At 42.0% G+C, this 19,514-nt stretch overlaps 1 protein-coding gene across 4 annotated transcripts in view; it reads right to left on the reverse strand.

Annotated features, from left to right (window-relative positions):
- Nucleotides 1-5,417: 5,417 nt before the first annotated feature.
- Nucleotides 5,418-19,514, reverse strand: part of STAMBPL1 (STAM binding protein like 1) — a 77,242-nt gene continuing 63,145 nt past the window's right edge. For all 4 annotated transcript variants that reach the window (XM_088444337.1, XM_088444338.1, XM_088444340.1 and 1 more), the window contains exons 9-11: nt 16,725-16,837; nt 9,969-10,068; nt 5,418-5,726 (exon numbers count right to left, since the gene is read on the reverse strand). In XM_088444337.1, coding sequence (XP_088300463.1) covers nt 5,670-5,726; nt 9,969-10,068; nt 16,725-16,837 — 270 coding nt within the window. In that variant the 3' untranslated portion in view covers nt 5,418-5,669. The remainder of the gene's footprint in view (nt 5,727-9,968; nt 10,069-16,724; nt 16,838-19,514) is intronic.

The following is a 19,514-nucleotide window of genomic DNA, read 5'->3' on the forward strand; positions in this document are numbered from 1 at the left end:
CTGCACTATTTATTTATTTACAGACGAACATGAAAATTCTCACCAAGAAATTAAGGAATAAAACAGGACATTTGAGTGCATCATGATCTAACGAACAGTACATTGTAAACATGATAGAAACTACAAATTAATTAAATGACTGTATAAACATACACAGATTGTTACTTCAAACACTAACTAGAACTTTGTATACTTACACAACAGGGAGCACAATGAACGTTACATAATATTACAGTAAAAAATATGGAATACTTATTTAAAAAAAAAAATACCTAAAATAATTACATTACTAAACATGTTTCCTATAAAATCAGGGTCAAATTATGGTTGAGGCATCCAAACAAATTTTACCCATTGCCTCCAATTTACACCATCTGCTGCGGTAGCACGAGGTGCAGTGATACAGTAACAGTAATCAGTCCTTCAGGTTCCTGCGGTGACATTGCAGAGACTGCTGGATTGTAAAGAGAGTCTCTTTCTTCCAAGAGTGTGTCACCAGTTAGCTCATTGACTCTTCAGTGCCTGGTGTATTTATGTAGTGAAATGTAACCTTCTGCCTGGGTAGCAATTTACAGGCCCTAGGCTTCCAGTTGAACAATATAATAGTCCTCTCTGAGAGCCTGTAAGTGACCCTTACACCTTAATTTCTACTAATCCTTATATTAAGTTGTACTTACTCCCTCAGATTTCTGAATTAAGCTGGGCTACAACTACCAAGGACCTCTGTTGACCAGCCTCCACACCATTACTAAATGCTGTAGTTTGTAGCCCAGGTCGGGTCCCAATTAGGTGGCTTTGGCACTCCAGCAATGAGAAGGTGGCCGTCCTTTCTAGACCTGTATGCCCAAGTAAGGATAATTAACAAGACACTGTGGGATTCAGCAAACTAAGGGGGGGTGGGGAGGGCGGGGGAACCACAAATTCTTTTAGATGAATGATTATTTTAACGCTCATGTACTTGACTGACCAGCGGCCTTCCAGCTACTGTAAATTTTAGAAAGCTCTGTGTTTATGGCTCAGTAGTGTACAAAGAATTCCACCAGACAACTATTTTGCAATCGAATATTTACAAGCAATAAAAATAAAAGGGCACCATTATACACTATTGTGTCAATAGTTTTTAATTGTAGTAAACTGTAACACAATAAAGCTCCTGCCCTGTTTTAGTACTGTAAGTATCATATATTTCTAATTTTAAAATAACCCTAAAGCTATTACTCCAGGAAGCTCTTATTTAAACAGTATATTTATTTCAGTTACTTTTTAAAATATTCGTGACAGCAGTTCGTGCTCATGTCCTTATCTTGAACTTATGTATGGGGTAATAGAACCCACACACTGACCCTGGTTAATCTAGTGCTTGGTAACTGTATTTTGGACAACACAGGAAGGAAAGGGATTGTACAGGGAGCACACTGCAGGAAACAATCTAATCTTTACTAGTAAGCACTCTCATGTTAATATACAACCAGAGTGACAGTTTTGTAAACTCAATTGCTCTATACTGCCAATAAACCGAGTGATTCAGAGGAACATAAATGATGCCTGGTTACATGTGTATATATATACTACACACGCATTATGGACCTCATTCAGAGTCTGTCATTGCGGCCGCACGGTCGTAGGGGAAAGGGGTCGGATATGCAAATTAAGCGATTACAAGTTGCGGTCCTAAGATGAGATCGTTAGCTGAACGACCGAGGGTAAGAAGCAGCCGTAACACTAAATAACGCCCCCTACTCGATCACAACACACGTCATCTCCTGGGATATAAGGCTTAAGGTTGACCATACCCTCTCTTAAGCACTACGATCAAGTCAGTGTAAAAACCTCCCATGTCACATGTGCCAGGACGCTACTTTGTTAATTATGCACTCCCATTAAACGCCGTACGCATAATTAGGCACGTCTGCGTTCGGATCTCCACTCCCCCGTTTTCAAGCACCTTCCCCTGTTACCACCCACAAACTGTTAATTCTGTCACTCAAACTAACGACCTGGCTGTGTTCAAGGAGAGAGAAATTTCTGATCGTAAGAGCTAGTTTGCGCACGCGCATTGCGAAATCTATGAATGCGCAGTTTAGCGAACGTCGGTGGCGTACGGCCGTGCGGCAGCAATGACCGACTCTGAATGAGGTCCTATATTCCTCCAGTATTTTGAGCTTTACAAGTCTTCAGTTTCATCCAATCATTGTTGCATATGAAGCAAGTCTCCTGTAATCAACATCATTAACGTAAAAACAGCTTTGTTCTAGATGCAGAATTTACGCCCAGATACGAATAACACAAAATAGGATGCATCTCAAAGGGGTATTGTTTACTTGTGCCTGACTGGCCCTACTTTACTCCACCTGAAGGAAACCCCCAGACAATACAAAACTTTTAACAGGTTAAAATGTGGACAGTTGAAATACAGACAGGTCATAATGTCAACAGCTATATCATTATGTCGACAGATATAATCACTAAACATTGGCACTCATATATTGATCATCGGAAACCCATCGTTTGAACAAAATCGATTCAATTGTAAATTGGTGATCAATTTATACCAATGATTTTTGCCGTCTGTGGTTTACATTGATTATCAAAAACACTTGGAAAATCAAGAATCACTGAACATCGATCATTGAGAAAAAATCTTTACGTATTTTAAAAATAAATGATTGACAGCAAAGATCATCGGTGAAGCATCAAGCCATGATTACCATGATGATCTATGTAAATGGTATGCAGTCGGGAAACCGGCTGCCTTAATACCGACATACTAGATCTAGACGCCTGTCATTTACCAGACGCCGGGCGCCTCAAGCGGACAGCCGCGGGGGGGAGGGTTAGGTTTAGGGCACCCGGGGGGGACTTAGGGTTAGGCAGCCCCCTGGGAGGGTTAGGTTAGGGGAAGTTAGGGTTAGGCACCCCCTGGGGGAGGTTAGGGTTAGGCACCCCCCCGGGGGATTTAGGTTTAGGCAGCGGGTAAGGGGGGGTTATTGTTAGGCTCTTAGAGGGAGGATTAGGGTTAGGCACTTGGGGGGGAGGTTAGGGTTAGGCACCCCTAAGGAGGGTTAGGTTAGGTTAGTTTATACTTATCTTAGAGACGATCGGGATTTCCAACGCTGTCGGGCTTCCGCTGCCGGCCTCTGCTGATCTGTCAGGCTGCCGCTGCCGGGAATTGAACTGCCGGCCATGCGGCAACCGGGATTCCATACCGATTCCATGTAAATCGATCAAGTGCATTGCCACTTTGATATAAGTTTGTTACTGGTGTATAAGGTTATCTTACATACTGTATGTCCGATAATAATGAAAGTAGACAGGGATGTTTAATTTATTTTATTAAGTTAAAATAACAAACCGACCACATTTAGGAAAAAGCGAATCCTATTTATGTCCTATAAAAGTTAGGTGTTGGGGAAAAAAACGTTTGCAACCAAAGAAAAATAAAATAATAATAAAAGTAATCAAAAAAAATTATATATTTTTTTTTTACCGATAATCATTGCTATCAATCATTTATGTTTTAAATGTGTTAATATTTGTGTTCAGTGATGGTTTTTCAAATGTTGTTTTCAATAATTGATGTTTATAGACCACAGATGTCCAAAATGAGCGTTTTCATCGATTTAAAATTTTATTGATTTAATCCATCGATGTTTTGACGATGAACGGTGTACAAGTTCCACTATTTGTTGTTTATATCTGCCAACATAATTATATAGCTGTTGACATTATGACCTTTTATATATTTCGACTGTCGATATTTTAGCCTGTCTAAAGCTGGGTACACAGTTGCCGAGTGCATCTGCAGGTGTGTACAGGCGACCCGCTGACCGCCCATACACTGTAGGGACCGCTGACAGACATCTCAACTAGGCAGGCAAATTTAAATGCCTGTTCAGTTGTGATGTCAGCCCAGACATTCCGAGCGGCTGATTGGTAAGCTATACACTCTTAACAATCGGCCACTCGGATGGCTGATCGGTCTACGGACTGTAGACCTTTTTGGTTTGCCTGTGTGTCAATTGTTGACATTCAGGCCCGGTCGCTAAGCTGCGAACGCTCGCTAGGGGTGATAATCGCACATCTGCGCATGCGTCAAAGTACGCATGCGCGAACCAGTCACTGCGGCCGGGAATCGTGCGCCCGTAGTACACAGACTGGACGCTACTTTGAGTGACAGCACCGTTTGTGGGTGGTGACAGGGGAAGGTGCTTGTGAACGGGGGAGTGGATGTGCGAACGCAGGCATGTCTGAGCGTCAAAATGGAGTTTAATGGGTGTGTATAATTAGCAAAGTAGCGTCATTGAACACGTCACTTGGGTTGTTTTTTTTGCCTGAACTGATCGCAGTGCTTGCGGTGGGGTAGGGGCTACCTCAAGTGCTGCGGGCATCTCCGATGGGACTTGATGTTGCCGATTAATTACACACTTCCTGGAGATGACGTGTGCTAAGAGAGAGAGGTGGGCGGCTTTATACTTCTGCGTACACTTACTGCCATTGCCCTCTAAGACATAGAGGGCGTCCTTAAACCAGACAATGCGGACGCGGGATTTGCATACCCGGACCCTTTTGGCAGCGACCGAGCGCAGCTTAGCGATCGGCCCCGGAACAGGCCCTATGTCCGAATTTCAATTGTCGGCATTTTGACCATGTCAACCTCTTGACTGTAGACATTTATTTTTTTCATTGTCGACCATTTGATTGTCTAAGTTTTGACTACATCCCAAAATGTGTTTGCAAAGGAAAATACCAAACCTCTGCCAAGAACTGTGTGATGTGCGGCTTTGATATGAGGTTTACAAATATTATCCCAACCATCAACAAATATTTTTTGAGGCAAGCTAATACTGTAATGTACTCTTTAGTCCTCATGGAACTTACTTTTTTTGACATTGCTACATTTTAAACCATTCATTGTTTGAAGTGCACTTGTGATACACGCACACATATGAAAACCATTTTGTCCCCTGAATCAATATTCATGCGAAAGCTGCCTATTGATTCCCTAGGCTGGGTACACACTAGATGACCGTCTATCTTGCTGATGGTCTGGGCTTTACCTTCACCCGGACCATGCAAGACTGACTGCACACACTAGAACATTTAATGAATGACAAAACAATTACTCGTTCTGTCCTTCATTAAACTCCACAGCCCCGCATGCGATATTGTGTGATTGACCGTGCAGCATGGCCAATCACATGATATCACGTGACCTGCAGGAGCACACAATCAGGCATACACACCGCACGATATATCGTTCAGATTTGCTTCAAAACGTCAAATTGTCCAATTTATCATGTCGTGTGTACCCAGCCTAAGACTCTGTGTTTTACATAATAAACCCTGATAATCAACCCGGTTTGCGATATCCTTAAGATAACATAAGAAAACTTAGGACACTTATTAACTTCAGCGTACCTTTAATTTCAGGCCTCTTCTGATCTAAGTTTATACATACACGAGATGGTACATATCGGAGTTAGTATGGCCTGTGTAGTCACAGAATTCAAAGTAAACAAATTGCCAAAATGCGCAGGAGCAATAAATAACAAGCCATCACATTTAAAATGTATAAATTAGAAAAAGTCCACTACTTATTCCTGGAAATGGGCTAAGAAAACTGGCAGCCGTTCAGTGATAGATCTGCGGCAGGTAACAGATGTCCTTGGTCACCTTAGATCCAGGACGGTAATTTTTGCATCTTTTACAATCACGTGTCTGCAAGTCTGGAGAGGGGGCAGGAAAATGGTGGATTAAATATTTAGGATCATGTATGAAAATCAAATACAATTATTTCTAGCACATCTGTCAACAGCCCCAAAAAGTTGTGCACCCAAAATGTATTTCTTGTGTTAGGGATGTGGTCTAACCTGTACTGATTTCCATTTGGTAATTTCCAAAAAAGCAGACTATGGGAGAGATGTATCATATCAAGCCTTCTAAAGAGTGGAGAAGTGGAGAAGTTTCCCATAGCAACCAACCATCTTCTTCTACCTGTCATTTTATAGAATGCATTTTTACAATGTTTATAAACCTTGTACTTGTAATGTGCTTGTACTTGTGTCCTGAAAGGACTGTCCCGCTATAACATTGGCATTGCCGCAATTAGCGAAACACACCTGGCAGATAGTGAGGCTTTGGATGGATATACATACTACTGGGTTGGAAAAACCTGCAACTGAGATATCATCCAGTGGTACTGGTTTTGCGATCAGGGGGAGCAGCACGGGCAAATCTTGGAGGCGGGAGTAGGAGGAAGTAATCAATTGGCATGAAAGGAGGCGTTTATTAAGTGAATGAAGTGGGCTGACAGAAGATTGAAGGGAGATGAGATCAGAGACGTAAATGGGAGAGGGCTTGTGTATAATACATATACATATATACTGTATATATCTCCAGAAAAACCCAAAAACCCAGCACTCACCAGTCCATCAAGTTAAACAGGCTCCGATGCCCTCCTAAGGGGTATTGCTCCCCCACAGTTAATACACAGTCTAGAGAGGCGGCACTCGGAGACTTCAGAATAAAGTGAAAAAAGACCCCCTCCGGGGTAACTTTAATGTGACATACAGGTCAACGTTTCGGGGATACGGTCCCCGACACGTTCACCTGTATGTCACATTAAAATTACCCCTTTTTTCACTTTATTCCAAAGTCTCCGAGTGCCGCCTCTCTAGACTGTAGAAAATATATATATATATATATATATACACATACACACACACATATATACACAGTGCCTTGCAAACGTAATCACCCCCCTTTGCATTTTTCATGTTTTGTTGCCTCACAACCTGGAATTAAAATGGATTGTTTGAAGGTGTGCATCATTTCATTCACAGACCATGCCTACAACTGTGAAGTTGTGTTTTTTTATATTATGAATATAACAACATTTAGGACAAAATATATCAGAAAACTTCAGCGTGCATAACTATTCACCCCCCTAGAGTCAGTACTATGTTGAGCCACCTTTTGCGGCAATTACAGCTGCAAGTCACTTTGGATAAGTCTCTATGAGCTTGCCACATCTTGCCCCCTGGGATTTTTGCCCATTCCTCAAGGCAAAACTGCTCCAGCTCCTTCATGTTGGATGGTTTCCACTTGTGAACAGCAATCTTCAAGTCTGACCACAGATTCTCAATTGGAGTGAGATCTGGCCTTCGACTAGGCCATTCCAACACATTTAAATGTTTCCCCTTAAACCACTCGAGTGTTGCTTTAGCAGTATGCTTCAGGTCATTGTCCTGCTGGAAGGTGAACTCCGTCCAAGTCTCAAATCACAGGTAGACAGAAACAGATTTTGCTCAAGAATATCCCTGTATTTAGCACCATCCATCTTTCCCTCGACTCAAATCAGTTTCCCTATCCCTGCTGCTGAAAAACATCCCCACAGCATGATGCTGCTACCACCATGTTTCACTGTGGGGATGGTGTTCTTGGGGTGATGGGTTTGCGCTAGACATAGTGTTTTCCTTGGTGGCCGAAAAGGTGCTCTGGTCATCTGACCAGAGCACCTTCCTCCATACATTTGGGGAGTCGCCCACATGCCTTTTGGCAAACTCAAATCGTGTCTTCTAATTTTTGTCACTAAAGCTGCATACACTGATTTTGTTACCAACGATTTTCTGAACGATATTCTGTCAGATTTTTTAAAGTGTAATAAACAATTTTTTGAACTACAAACGATTTTTGTAACTTCCCTTAATGAAAATCATTCAGTTGGTCAGTAAGAATGAACTACAAACGAGAATGCGCATGAATGATCATCGTTCATCGTTATAACTCAGAAACTGAACGATTTTTTCAACTATTGAACGATAACGACGTTGTTACAGTTAAATCGTTAAAAAAATCGTTACGTGTGTATGCACCTTTAGTAATGTTTTTTTTCTGGCCACTCTTCCATAAAGCCCAGCTCTATGGAGTGTACGGCTTATTGTGGTCACATGCACAGATACACTCTGCTGTGGACCTCTGGAGCTTCTTCAGGGTTACCTTTGGTCTCTGTGCTGCCTCTCTGATAATACCCTCCTTGCCCTGTCTGTGAGTTTTGGTGGGCGGCCCTCTCTTGGCAGGTTTGTTGTGGTACCATGTTCTTTCCATTTGATGATGATGGATTTGATTGTGTTCCGGGGGATCATAAAAGATTTGGATATTTTTTTATAACCCAACCCAGAAAAGATGTGTTTATACTGACAGATCATGTGACACTAAGATTTCACGCATACATTTCACTAATTATGTGACTTCTGAAGGTAATTGGTTGCACCAGAACTATTGAGGGGCTTCATAGCAAAGGGGTGATTACATATGCACATGCCAATTTTCAGAATTTTATTTATAGAGATTCTTTTTTATATATATTTTTCTCATTTCACTTCACCAAATTAGACCATTTTGTGCAGATCCATCCCATAAAATTCAGATTAAAAAAATAATAATTTACTGGTTGTAATGTAACAAAAAAAAGGTAAAAAGCCAAGGGGGTGATTACTTTTGCAAGGCACTGCACTAATATATATATATATATATATATATATATATATACACACACACACACTCTGCTACATGTTCCTTCCTCCCCATCTACCCCATCTGTGTCACTCCTGTTTGTCTGCCCTACCTTTTAGAATGTAAGCTCTTACGAGCAAGGCCCTCTACCCTCTTGTGCTTTTCCTTGCATTACTTTCCTCTACTACTTACTCCCCACTAGGGCACCTAAACACTTGGTCGCTTATGCTCTGCTGCTTGTGTGGGTGTTATGGTTGCTAATGTAGCAATGTATATTATCCATGTCCTTGTCCTGCATTGTATTGTATTGTACTGTACTGTTAGGCACACATCCACTAAAAGACATCAAAATGACTGCACGATTATGACATTGTAATCGTTCAGGAGTTTGTCAGTCTGTGATGTGCCTACACTGAGCGAGCAGTCGTTCTGTGTAGGCATATCAATCATCTCCTAACACGCTGAACCTGACATTATCGTCAGGTTGTACAACATGGTTGCTCGATGATAGATGTCTAAACGACCAGCAGGAGCGCGCATCGCTGGTCGTTTTAGACATCTTTCTAAAGGATTTTCAAACGATTTGCGAATGATTAATGAATGATTAATGAACGATTGAACAATAACGATATCGTTATCATTCAATCGCTCAATTTAATTGTCTAGTGGATGTGTGCCTTAAGTCACTGGCCAACCTATTTGTTTATATACCTTGTAAGGCGCTGCGGAACACTTGTGGCGCCATATAAAATGATAATAATATTATGATTAATATTATTATTATAATATACACACATCAAGCAGCAGCAGAGGCACTTCGTGGGTTTTGTAGTATTAACCAGTTATCAGACCAACACCAGGTTGTTATGCCAACATTTCAAATACTTTAATTCATTTTTCATCAGGGATATACATATATAATAGTATTTTTATATATGTAAATCCCTCATGAAAAATGCAGTAAAGCATTTGAAACGTTGGCATAACAACCTGGTGTTGGTCTGATAACTGGTTAATACTACAAAACCCACGAAGTGCTTCTGCTTCTGCTTGGTAACTACTGATGTCTGTATTGGCTGTAAGTGGCGTGCCATTGCAATATGGTTTATCCAATTACACAGCTACTGGCTTTTTCTGCTTTACTCCCAATTCAGAGTCAGCCCCTTTGTTTGTATCTTCACTAAAGACCCCCATACATCAGCAATTGATTGCAGCAATCGTGCAATTTGCAATCGATTGTGTATAGAAATCTTTCCCTTTTTCAACTGATTGCAGAATTGCCACAATCGATTGAAAAAGGGAAAGATTTTTATACACAATCGTTTGCAAATTGCACGATTGCTGCAATCAATTGCTGATGTATGGGGGCCTTAACCTGTATATACAGCAATGTCCAAGCATCGTTTCTGTGTGTATGGATATTACAGCTGTGTCATTTAGAAACAAGCACTTACACTGAACTGTCTTGGCTCTTTGCTATGTGGATGAAACCCTTTCTTTTTACACCCAGACACTTCCAGCATACCAGCGTTAGTCAATCGAAAGATCCCAGTGCTGCATACAAGAGAGGAGACAAAGATGTAAGTACTGATGCATACACTTCAAACAGAGCCTGCAATTACGTCTGATACTATGATCAGGGTCAATAATTATTATTTTTGGTTTACATTGTGTGGTGACAGGGATTGTCTCTCATCTGAATTTCCCACATTCTGGTGGAACCACTCCCTCCAAGGGAGACTGGAGTGAAACCTGTGCGTTCTGCATTAGCAGTGGAGGTGTGGAATTCCATGTTTTCACATTTACACAGACCCAGCTGGAATAATCACTGGAGCACAGAAAGGGTTTAAAACTCTCACACACCTGATGCCGGACAAACTGGCCAAGCGATAGGCTGGGGATGGTGGTGAGCATTAGGGTGCCAAGACCTGGAGGGTCCACAGAGATTGTAGCTGCTGACTGTGAAGCACAAGGAGTGCTGAGACATTTACTTTTATGTTGTTTGCTTATTTTCTGTTATGTGCCTGTGCGTGTCCAGGCCTATTCTCACGTATACTAAGGTGCAGTGTTTGCTGCCATTAAAAAGACACTGCTTCACAGAGTACCTGCCTGTCTGGAGTCCTAATTTGTATACCCTGTGTTACATATGGTGTCCCGTATGGGGACCCTGCACTGCTGTGTCATAACCCAATCGCTAGACGCCTATGGCGTATGAAAGGATCTGACCAGGCAAAATGTTTGGTATATGGGAGTATGGTTGGCGAACCAGAAAAAACGCAGTTATATTAAGTACACTGTAACTTGCTGTGCAAAATGTTTATTCTGTGTGTATACTGGCTAAAAAAATAAAAAAAAGATGCTTTCCTTTTTTTTTTTACTGAGGTGCTAATTAGTATGTTCACAAACTAGCGCACGTTGTGTAATTAAGTCCACCTGTTGGGATTGCCTGAAAAAAAAAAGGGCAGTGTTTTCTTTTTCGGCATTAAGCTTGAATAACAGTTGCTTTACTAAAGGAGAGAGATATATATTTGTGTATACTGGCTTGTCCTTGCTCTTATACAAAAGCCCCGACACTTGTACATACACCTTCCACTATAAAAATGGAGGCAGTTTTTCGTATTATAGTAAAATTTGCTAGCCTCCCATCAAAAGACAGAGGAGCAAACAGACCCAAACAGTGGGCACAGCAAATGCTGCAGAGCATCTGAATAAAATGTCTGCCTCAGATGACCCAGAGGCGTATTTGTTAATATTTGAGAGGGTCGCACAGAGCTTAAAGTGGCCAGCAGATACTTGGGCTGATAGACTTGCCCCCTATCTCACTGGTGAGGCTCAGAAAGCCTATGCTGATTTGTCCACTGCTGATGCATGATATGACCTAGACAAAAGTGCCATTCTAGCTAGGCCAGGTCACACTCCTTCTGGGAAAGCGCAGCTCTGCCACGAATGGGCCCTATTACCAGGGGTTCCTATTCGGAAGCAGATTGCAGAACTCGCCAGACAGGGGCGTAGTTGGCTCCAGCCAGAAGACCGCACTGCTGCCCAGAAGAGACGGTGGTTGTTGACCAGTGTATAAGAACCCTAGGGCGGAATATGCAGCGCTGGGTCAAACACGCTGATCCTCATTCAGAGTTTAGAGGATTTAAGTAGTGGAAAGTGTTGGAGCGGTATGAGACCACAGGAAATATGACAAAAGCCAGAAAAGACACCAGGGAGAGGGTGACCTGTTAAGATGGCACCCCATTGGCCTGGGACCCCGACTGTCACCCCTCCTCAAGGATACACCGCTGGAGATGCCAGGGTCATTTGCTATGAGTGCAGAGAGCTAGGTCATATAGGACGGGACTGTCCCAGAAAAACAGAGCCTATGGAGTGTGGGGTTGCTAGTATGGGCGCTATGTACTACACTTTTTGCACGATGGTACCCCTGGATTTCAGACCCCCATTAATGAGTGAAACTGTGTTGCAGAATGGCCGAGAACTCCCAGCTATTATAGACTCAGGGAGTGAGCTAACCCTGATCTCAGAGGCTGACCTGCCCAGGGCAGTGGAAAAGGTGCCAGGGTTAGTTGAACTACTCTGCGTTCATGGATCCACAGAAAACTTTTCCCGGTGAGGGAGCCACTCGCAAAAATGCTATTCTGGACTTGATACAAATTGTGACAGAATATCAGATGAAAATGTGAGAGAGTGGGTGAGAACCTAGGATCCAGTGATCACCAAGCAGTATGGTTTAGTATAAAGACCGGGTCCAATTCATGCCATAGAAAAACAAAAGTGTTAGCCTTTTAGGAAGGCTGACTTTGCAGAGATGGGGAGATGTGTTACTGAGTCAGTGGCAGATTGGAGGAACTTGGAAGGGGTGCAGGAAAGGGGGGGAAAAAAAAGAAAAAATGCAATACTAAAGGCTACAGACCTTTGTATTAAAAGGTTTAGGAAAAGCACCAGGAAAAGGAAGCCAGTGTGGTTTACAAAAGAGGTATCAACTAGTGTGAAATTAAAAAGATGGCTTTTTGGAAATATAAGCAGACTCAAAATAATAACGACAAAGGTCCGTATTCAATTAGTTTCGCACCTGCGATACTTTTCCGCCTGCCGGACTTTTTGCCTACATCGCGTGTTTTGGATGTGAAAAGTTTTCGTGCGTGCCCCCGTTATTCGCGGTATTCAATTCCAAAAGGACGCAAAGACGCGTTCCGGCAAAACTCAAACAGACTAAAAGTGCTGTCAGAGATGGGGAAATCGGCCTAACACCCCCCAAAAGATGCACTAACATTGGGGATCAGTACAGATGTCATCGATTAGCCCCCCTGCAGCTATTTGGGGTACTTAAGTGCTTTCAATTGCCTCTATATATCGTCTTTGCACAAGTGGTGAAGAATAGCATTAAGCAGTTTAAAAAAAAAAAAAGCAGTCCTGTCAAATTTGGGGTACTTGAAAATGGGTGCAAGCATGGTTTGAATTCGCTAGAGTGAAGTTTTAAGTGACCTCAAAAATGCACCTTCAGCAAGCACCTGCAATCAAAAAAACACCTACCCTCATACTTGCAGACCCCCCAAAAGTGTATGTCGTTACTTTTTATGTGTGTACCCCCACTTTGTGTTTTTTCACCCCCATTTTCAAAGTCATTTTTTGAGGTGTTCCTCTTTTTTTTTTTTGACGCAGTTATCCTTTGGGATGGGCTGTCCCAAGGGTGCAGAGTGGTTTCCGCACCTTTACATCTCAAAACTGCAATTCTGCAGTTTTTTCTGCCTATTCATAGGCGAATCTTTTTCACCTATTACAGTGCATTGACTTTCTGCGTACGCGAATAGTGTTCGCAATTGAATACGGCGATACTTTTCCACCTGGCGAAATGACGTCATCCGAGATACTTTTTCGCGGATTCTGACCTTTCGTTGGCAATTGAATACGGGCAAAAGAGGTGTATCTTGCCAGAAGGAAAGTGACTAAGAAGATGATTAGGCGTGCAAAGGCAGAAGCTGAGGCGAAAATTACCGAGTGAGTAGATAAAACGAGCAAAAAACTTTCTTTTAAGTATAGAAGTGAAAGGTGGAAGTCAAATGGCGGAATAATAAGACTAAAGGCACACACCCACTAAGAGACATCAAAACGACTGCACGATTAAGACATTGTAATCGTGCAGTCGTTAGTCTGTGATGTGCCTACACTGAACAGTCGTTTAGTGTAGGCACATCAATCATCTCCGCACATGCTGAACCTGACGTTATCGTCAGGTTGTACAGCATGTTTGCCCCGATGATAGATGTCTAAACGACCAGCAGGAGCGCACATCGCTGGCTGTTTTAGACATTTTTCTAAACTATTTGCTAACTATTAATGAGCGATTGAACGATAACAACATTATCGTTCAATCGCTCAATTTAATCATCTAGTGGATGTGTGCCTTTAAAGACAGAGAGTGAGTACATGATCAAGGGAGACAAAGAAACAGCAGATCATCTAAATAATTATTTTGGTTCAGAATTCACTACAGAAGGAAAGGGGAAGGGACCACAGTTAAGTTGCAGAGGCATTCATAAAAATGAGGTACATGAAATTTAATTTACAGAGGAGAGGGTCCTAACAGAAATCTCTACACTGAAAGTGGATAAATCAATGGGACCGAATGGGATACATCCAATGATACTAAAAGAGCTTAAAGGGGTCCTGGTAACACCATTAACAGAATTATTCAACCAGTCGCTAAGTGATTCCAGAGGACTGGAAAAAGGCAAATGTAATACCACCGTACAAGTGGAAGCAAAGAAGAACCAAGTAATTACAGACCAGTAAGCCTTACATCAGTAGTGGGAAAAATAATGGAAACACTATTAAAAGAAAGTGGTGGAATATCTCAAATCCAACATTTACAGGATCCCAAACAGCATGGATTTTCTCAGGGGAGATCATGCCAAACAAATCTTATTGACTTTTTTGACTGGGTGACAAAATAAGTAGATCAAGGAAGGGGGGGGGGCGTAGATGTAGCTTATCTAGACTTTAGTAAGGCTTTGACACGGTCCCGCATCGCAGAATGATAAACAAACTGGAAAGCTTGGGATTGGATTCTATGACTGTTGAATGGATAAAATCTTGGTTGCAGGATAGGAAACGGAGAGTTGTAGTAAATGGAGTGTATTCACGGGAGGGGAAGGTTACCAGTGGAGTAGCCCAGGGATTTGTACTTGGGCCAGTGCTTTTTAATATCTATGTTGGTTATATTGCAAATGGTGTTGAAGGGAAAGTATGCCTTTTTGCAGATGACACAAAAGTATGCAAGAGGGTAGACACACCAGGAGGGGTAACACAAATGACTGAGGATCTGGGTAGACTAGAGGAATGTGCAAGAACATGGCAACTACAGTTTAATGTAAAAAAAATGCAAAATCATGCAATAACCTAAAGTCTAAATATAGTACCAAGGACACTATAATGGAAAATACAGAGGAGGAAAGGGATTTAGGAGTCACCATTTCAGATGACTTGAAGGCAGGCAAAAAATGTACCAAAGCATTGAGGAAGGCAAGTCAGATGCTTGGTTGCATAGGGAGAGGAATCAGTAAAAAAGAAGTGATAATGCCACTGTATAGGTCATTGGTACGGCCTCATCTAGAATACTGTGTTCAGTTCTGGAGGCCATATCTCCAGAAGGATATAAACACATTAGAGACGGTACAAAGAAGGGCAACTAAAATGGTGCATGACCTACAGCACAGAACTTACCCGGAAAGACTAAAAGATCTTAATATGTATAGTTTGGAACAGAGAAGGGAAAGGGGGGACATGATAGAAACTTTCAATTACATGAAGGGTTTTAACAAGGTGCAGGAGGGAAGAATTCTTCAAAGGAAGATTGTACAAGAACATGAGGACATGCACTGAACCTGGAGGGAGGTAGGCTCAGAGGACATTTGAGGAAAAATTACTTCACAGAAAGGGTAGTGTATAAGTGGAATAGCCTCCCATCAGAGGGGGTTGAAGCTAAGATGGTGGAACAATTTAAACATGCTTGGGATAGGCATAAGAATATCCTTAAGAGAGACATAAGGAGCAAATAGAGTTGAAGTTGCCACAAGGATAATTGAAAAGGGCAGACTAGATGGGCCAAGTGGTTCTTATCTGCCGTCAAATTCTATATACAATGTGCACACTGGGGCTGCCATACTGACATGTCACATTGTTGCTGGCAGAAATGTAAGGGCCCCTACACACTACACAATATTGTTAATGATGTGTCCAATACCGACGCATCGGAACAACAAATTGTTGAACTCGTGCAGGGTGTATGCACCACATTGTTCGGTGCATGTTCCCATGCGGTTGTCAGTCGTATCGTCTGATCTTTTGTACATGCAGTCCAATCAGGTGATGCGGCTGGCGACCCCATGGAGCGCTATGAGGCGGAGGCCGGCATATTAGGCACCGGATCGTCCAGTGTGTACGGCCCAACCGATATGTTAGCCTGTTAGTGGGAGGGGGGTCGTGTGTCGCATCGCTGGGTACACACGTTGTTTAGTGTGTACCCAGCTTAAGTTACAACAAAACTCTTTATTTCCTCTGCATATTCCTATATACAGATGTGTCCTCCTTTAATAACCCCCCAAATCCTGACAAGGCCTCTTCGTTGCATGGGACGGAGATAGATTCTTTATCACCCTATGCAGTCGCATATTCATCAGGCGGCAATAGTTAGCATGCCCACTGGAGGGCCTATGTATGTACAGCTGTAATTTACATTCCACAACAGTTACCCCATCTGTATTGGATTAAATAATTTATTTCCCATTTGGACTAAGAATAATTAGGAAAAATTATATATTTATATTATATTATATGGTTTTTACATAAACTTTTTATTGAATAATTGTGTGCGCTATTTTTATTTTACTCTGGTATAAAGGGAAGAGAGCTTAGGAACACTTGTCCATTGTACTGGGCCCAAGAGGGTTTACTGGGACCATCAAGGGGTCCAGTCTGAAAAATGACCCTGGTCCTCACAGCTTAGCAGGTTGGGAAGAGTTCCTGCACTTTACAGCACAGGTGTGTTACTCTTTGGGGGTCTCACCCCCCTATAGAGACAGCAGTGCATCACACTGTAGCCAGAATGGCCTGCATGTGTCACCCTGTTTCTTGGCTGCTTGTTATACTAGTTTGCAGAAACTTGGTACATTTCTGCTGTCTCATTATAAATTAGCCAATACACGTACTCATTGTGCTTTGCTGAACAAACAATAGCAATGGCTTCTGGTAGCATGAGCTGGTATGAGCAGTGAGTGTGAAGATCTACACTGGACAGGAAAGCAGTCTGAGTTGGATGCGTCTGCAAAAGATCAAGTTTAAATAATTAGCAATACAGTATTCATGTGATGATCCATTTGACACTTAACACAATGTAATCTGCAATTGTCATTCTTTGTCCTCATATTACCAACACAACTTGTTTAAGTACACACTTTTTTGGCAACTTTCATTTATTTAGTTTTCTAAAGGGACATATTCACAAAGGTACGTAGAAGATACCAGTATCAATCTCACAGTCAACAACCTTTGACCCTGGGTAGCTTACTTGGTCTCCTTTTCTTAGCTGGGTACACACTGACATATGCATTGGGCGATCAATTGATCGGCCAATGTATCTGCTGCACGTCGGGCAGTGTGTACTCGCAATATGTCGCCGACGTTCACCGACATATCGCATTGGCTGTGCTGCACATCCAATGGACAGATATGTCTGCAGACATATCTGTCCATCGGCAGGTGTGTACGGGCAGTCTGCAGACCGCCCGTACACACACAGCGGCAGCCGCGACGAGGGGGGCAGGACACACCCCCCGCAAGCCGGGACACACCCCCTGGTCACCAGGACCTGCGGGCATACACAGTTGATGGTTGTTCGTACACACTGAACAACCATCATCTGCAGATATATCTGTATAGTGTGTACCCAGGCTACAAACACTTTATTGTGAGCTTGATGAGGTCATGAAGAAGCTGCTTTCAGTTCTAGGCAGTACATGAGGAGATCTTAAAACTTTTTCAGCCAGCTCTCGAATTATGACTGACTACGCAGCACAGGTGGCACAGTGGTTAGCATGCCCTGAGGTCACACGTTCAATTCCAGACCATGACACTGTGTGGTGTTTGTATGCTCTCCCTGTGTTTGCATGGGTTTGCTCCCACACTCCAAATATATACTAGTTGGTTACATGGCTTCTCACAAAGAATATGAACCCTAGTGTATATGTGTGTCCATATGATAAGGAATATAGAGGGAGATATACTAAGCCTTAAAAAGTGATAAACTGGAGAGTGATGAAGTACCAACCAATCAGTTCCTGCCACTTTACAGGCTGTAGGGTCTATTTACTAAGCCTTGGATGGATATAGAGTGAACACAGAAAAAGCACCAGCCAATCAGCTCCTAACTGCCATGTCACAGGCTGCTCTTGAAATATAACAGGAGCTGGTTGGTTTGTACTTTAGTTCTGGTCACTTAGTAAATAGACCCCTGTGTTTGAAAAATGGCAGTTAGGCGCTCATTGGTTGGTATTTTATCACTCTCCAAGGCTTACATCTCCCCCATTGACTGTAAGCTACACTGGGGCAGGGACTGAAATAGTCTCTGTAAAACGCTGCGTAATATGAATGTGTTATATAACTTGCAGTTGATAAACAGCAATATAAAATAAAAGCCGTCAATGGTTTAGTAATACACATTCATTTTATTTACTTCACTATTAATTTAAATATAATAAATATGAAAGTTTGCTTAGTATAAATAATTTGGTTGAAAACTGTATTGCAAGGAACTGAGATGGGGAAACACCCGAACTGGCTTGGCAATCCACATTTGGGGTTCTGAGGAGAGGTGAGCCAAGCCTGCCAGGAATCTGTGCGATCCAGCAGAACTGATGTGAGCAGACAATGTAAACCTGAATTGGAAATCGTATACTGCATACAGATGCACCCAGTTAGATTGTGGCTAATCGCGCCACAAACATGCGCACGCATCACACCATACGATTCCCCACATCTGCATACAATACGCTATGGCACGCACTGCAATCGCACCATGTATTCCTATGGAGGCACAGTCGCGTATGCAGTGAACGTATCAGTTTGCGGACGTGCATCTCGCGATTTGCTGCGATTTAGCTGGGCATATCTGTACTTTCATATCCACGTATCAGCCACTGTGCAATCATATAATGAACAAGACATGGACTATAGGTGAATTACTCCAACAACTGACAGGCTTTTCTTTTTAAAGGTTTTATTCATTCAAAAAGTAAAGACATAGAGGGGTATTCATCGTTTTTGCGTTAATATCGCACCTATGACGTCATTATCGCAGGTTTTACTTTTACACCGTAATCAATTTCAAAGACTTATCGCAGTTTGAAAAGTCTTTGATAAAAAACGGGGATAACTTTTCACCATTGAAGAGGTGTCGAAAAAAAGTGCAGAATTGGGGTTTAGGGGTGCAGGCTTAAAAAAAAATAGCCTGCACCCCTGGGAATGACATTTAAAAAAGAACTGTGTCAAAAAAAATAAAAAAAAAATAGGGACACCCCAAAAAATTAAATAAAAAATTGGGGTGAAAAAAAAAAAAAAGGGAAAAAATTGATTAACAATAGGGAAATAGGTTCAGGGCTATTCTGCAAGTATGCGGCAGATGTTTTCTAGAATAGATTTATAGCGGCAGGTGCACAATTGCAGAATTTTTAAAAACTTACTTTAGGGACTTAAAAATATGCTAGTACCCATTTTCATGTACCCCAAAATTGATGGAACCACTTAAAAAAACGAAAAAAATAACCTAAGTGCTCTTCTGCAACACTTCTTCAATGTCGGGAAAAAAACACCTGCTGTGGCTATTTAAATCCCCGACTTTCATTTAAAGGCTAAAACGGGGGTACCCATAGTGATCCCCCATGTTTTTACTACTTTAACTTTACGCAAATCCAACTTCGGAGGATCCCATTTTCGTTAATTTC

This window comes from Taudactylus pleione, unplaced genomic scaffold (genome assembly GCF_031769625.1).
Source record: "Taudactylus pleione unplaced genomic scaffold, aTauple2 ptg000354l, whole genome shotgun sequence".
Lineage (NCBI taxonomy): Eukaryota > Metazoa > Chordata > Amphibia > Anura > Myobatrachidae > Taudactylus > Taudactylus pleione.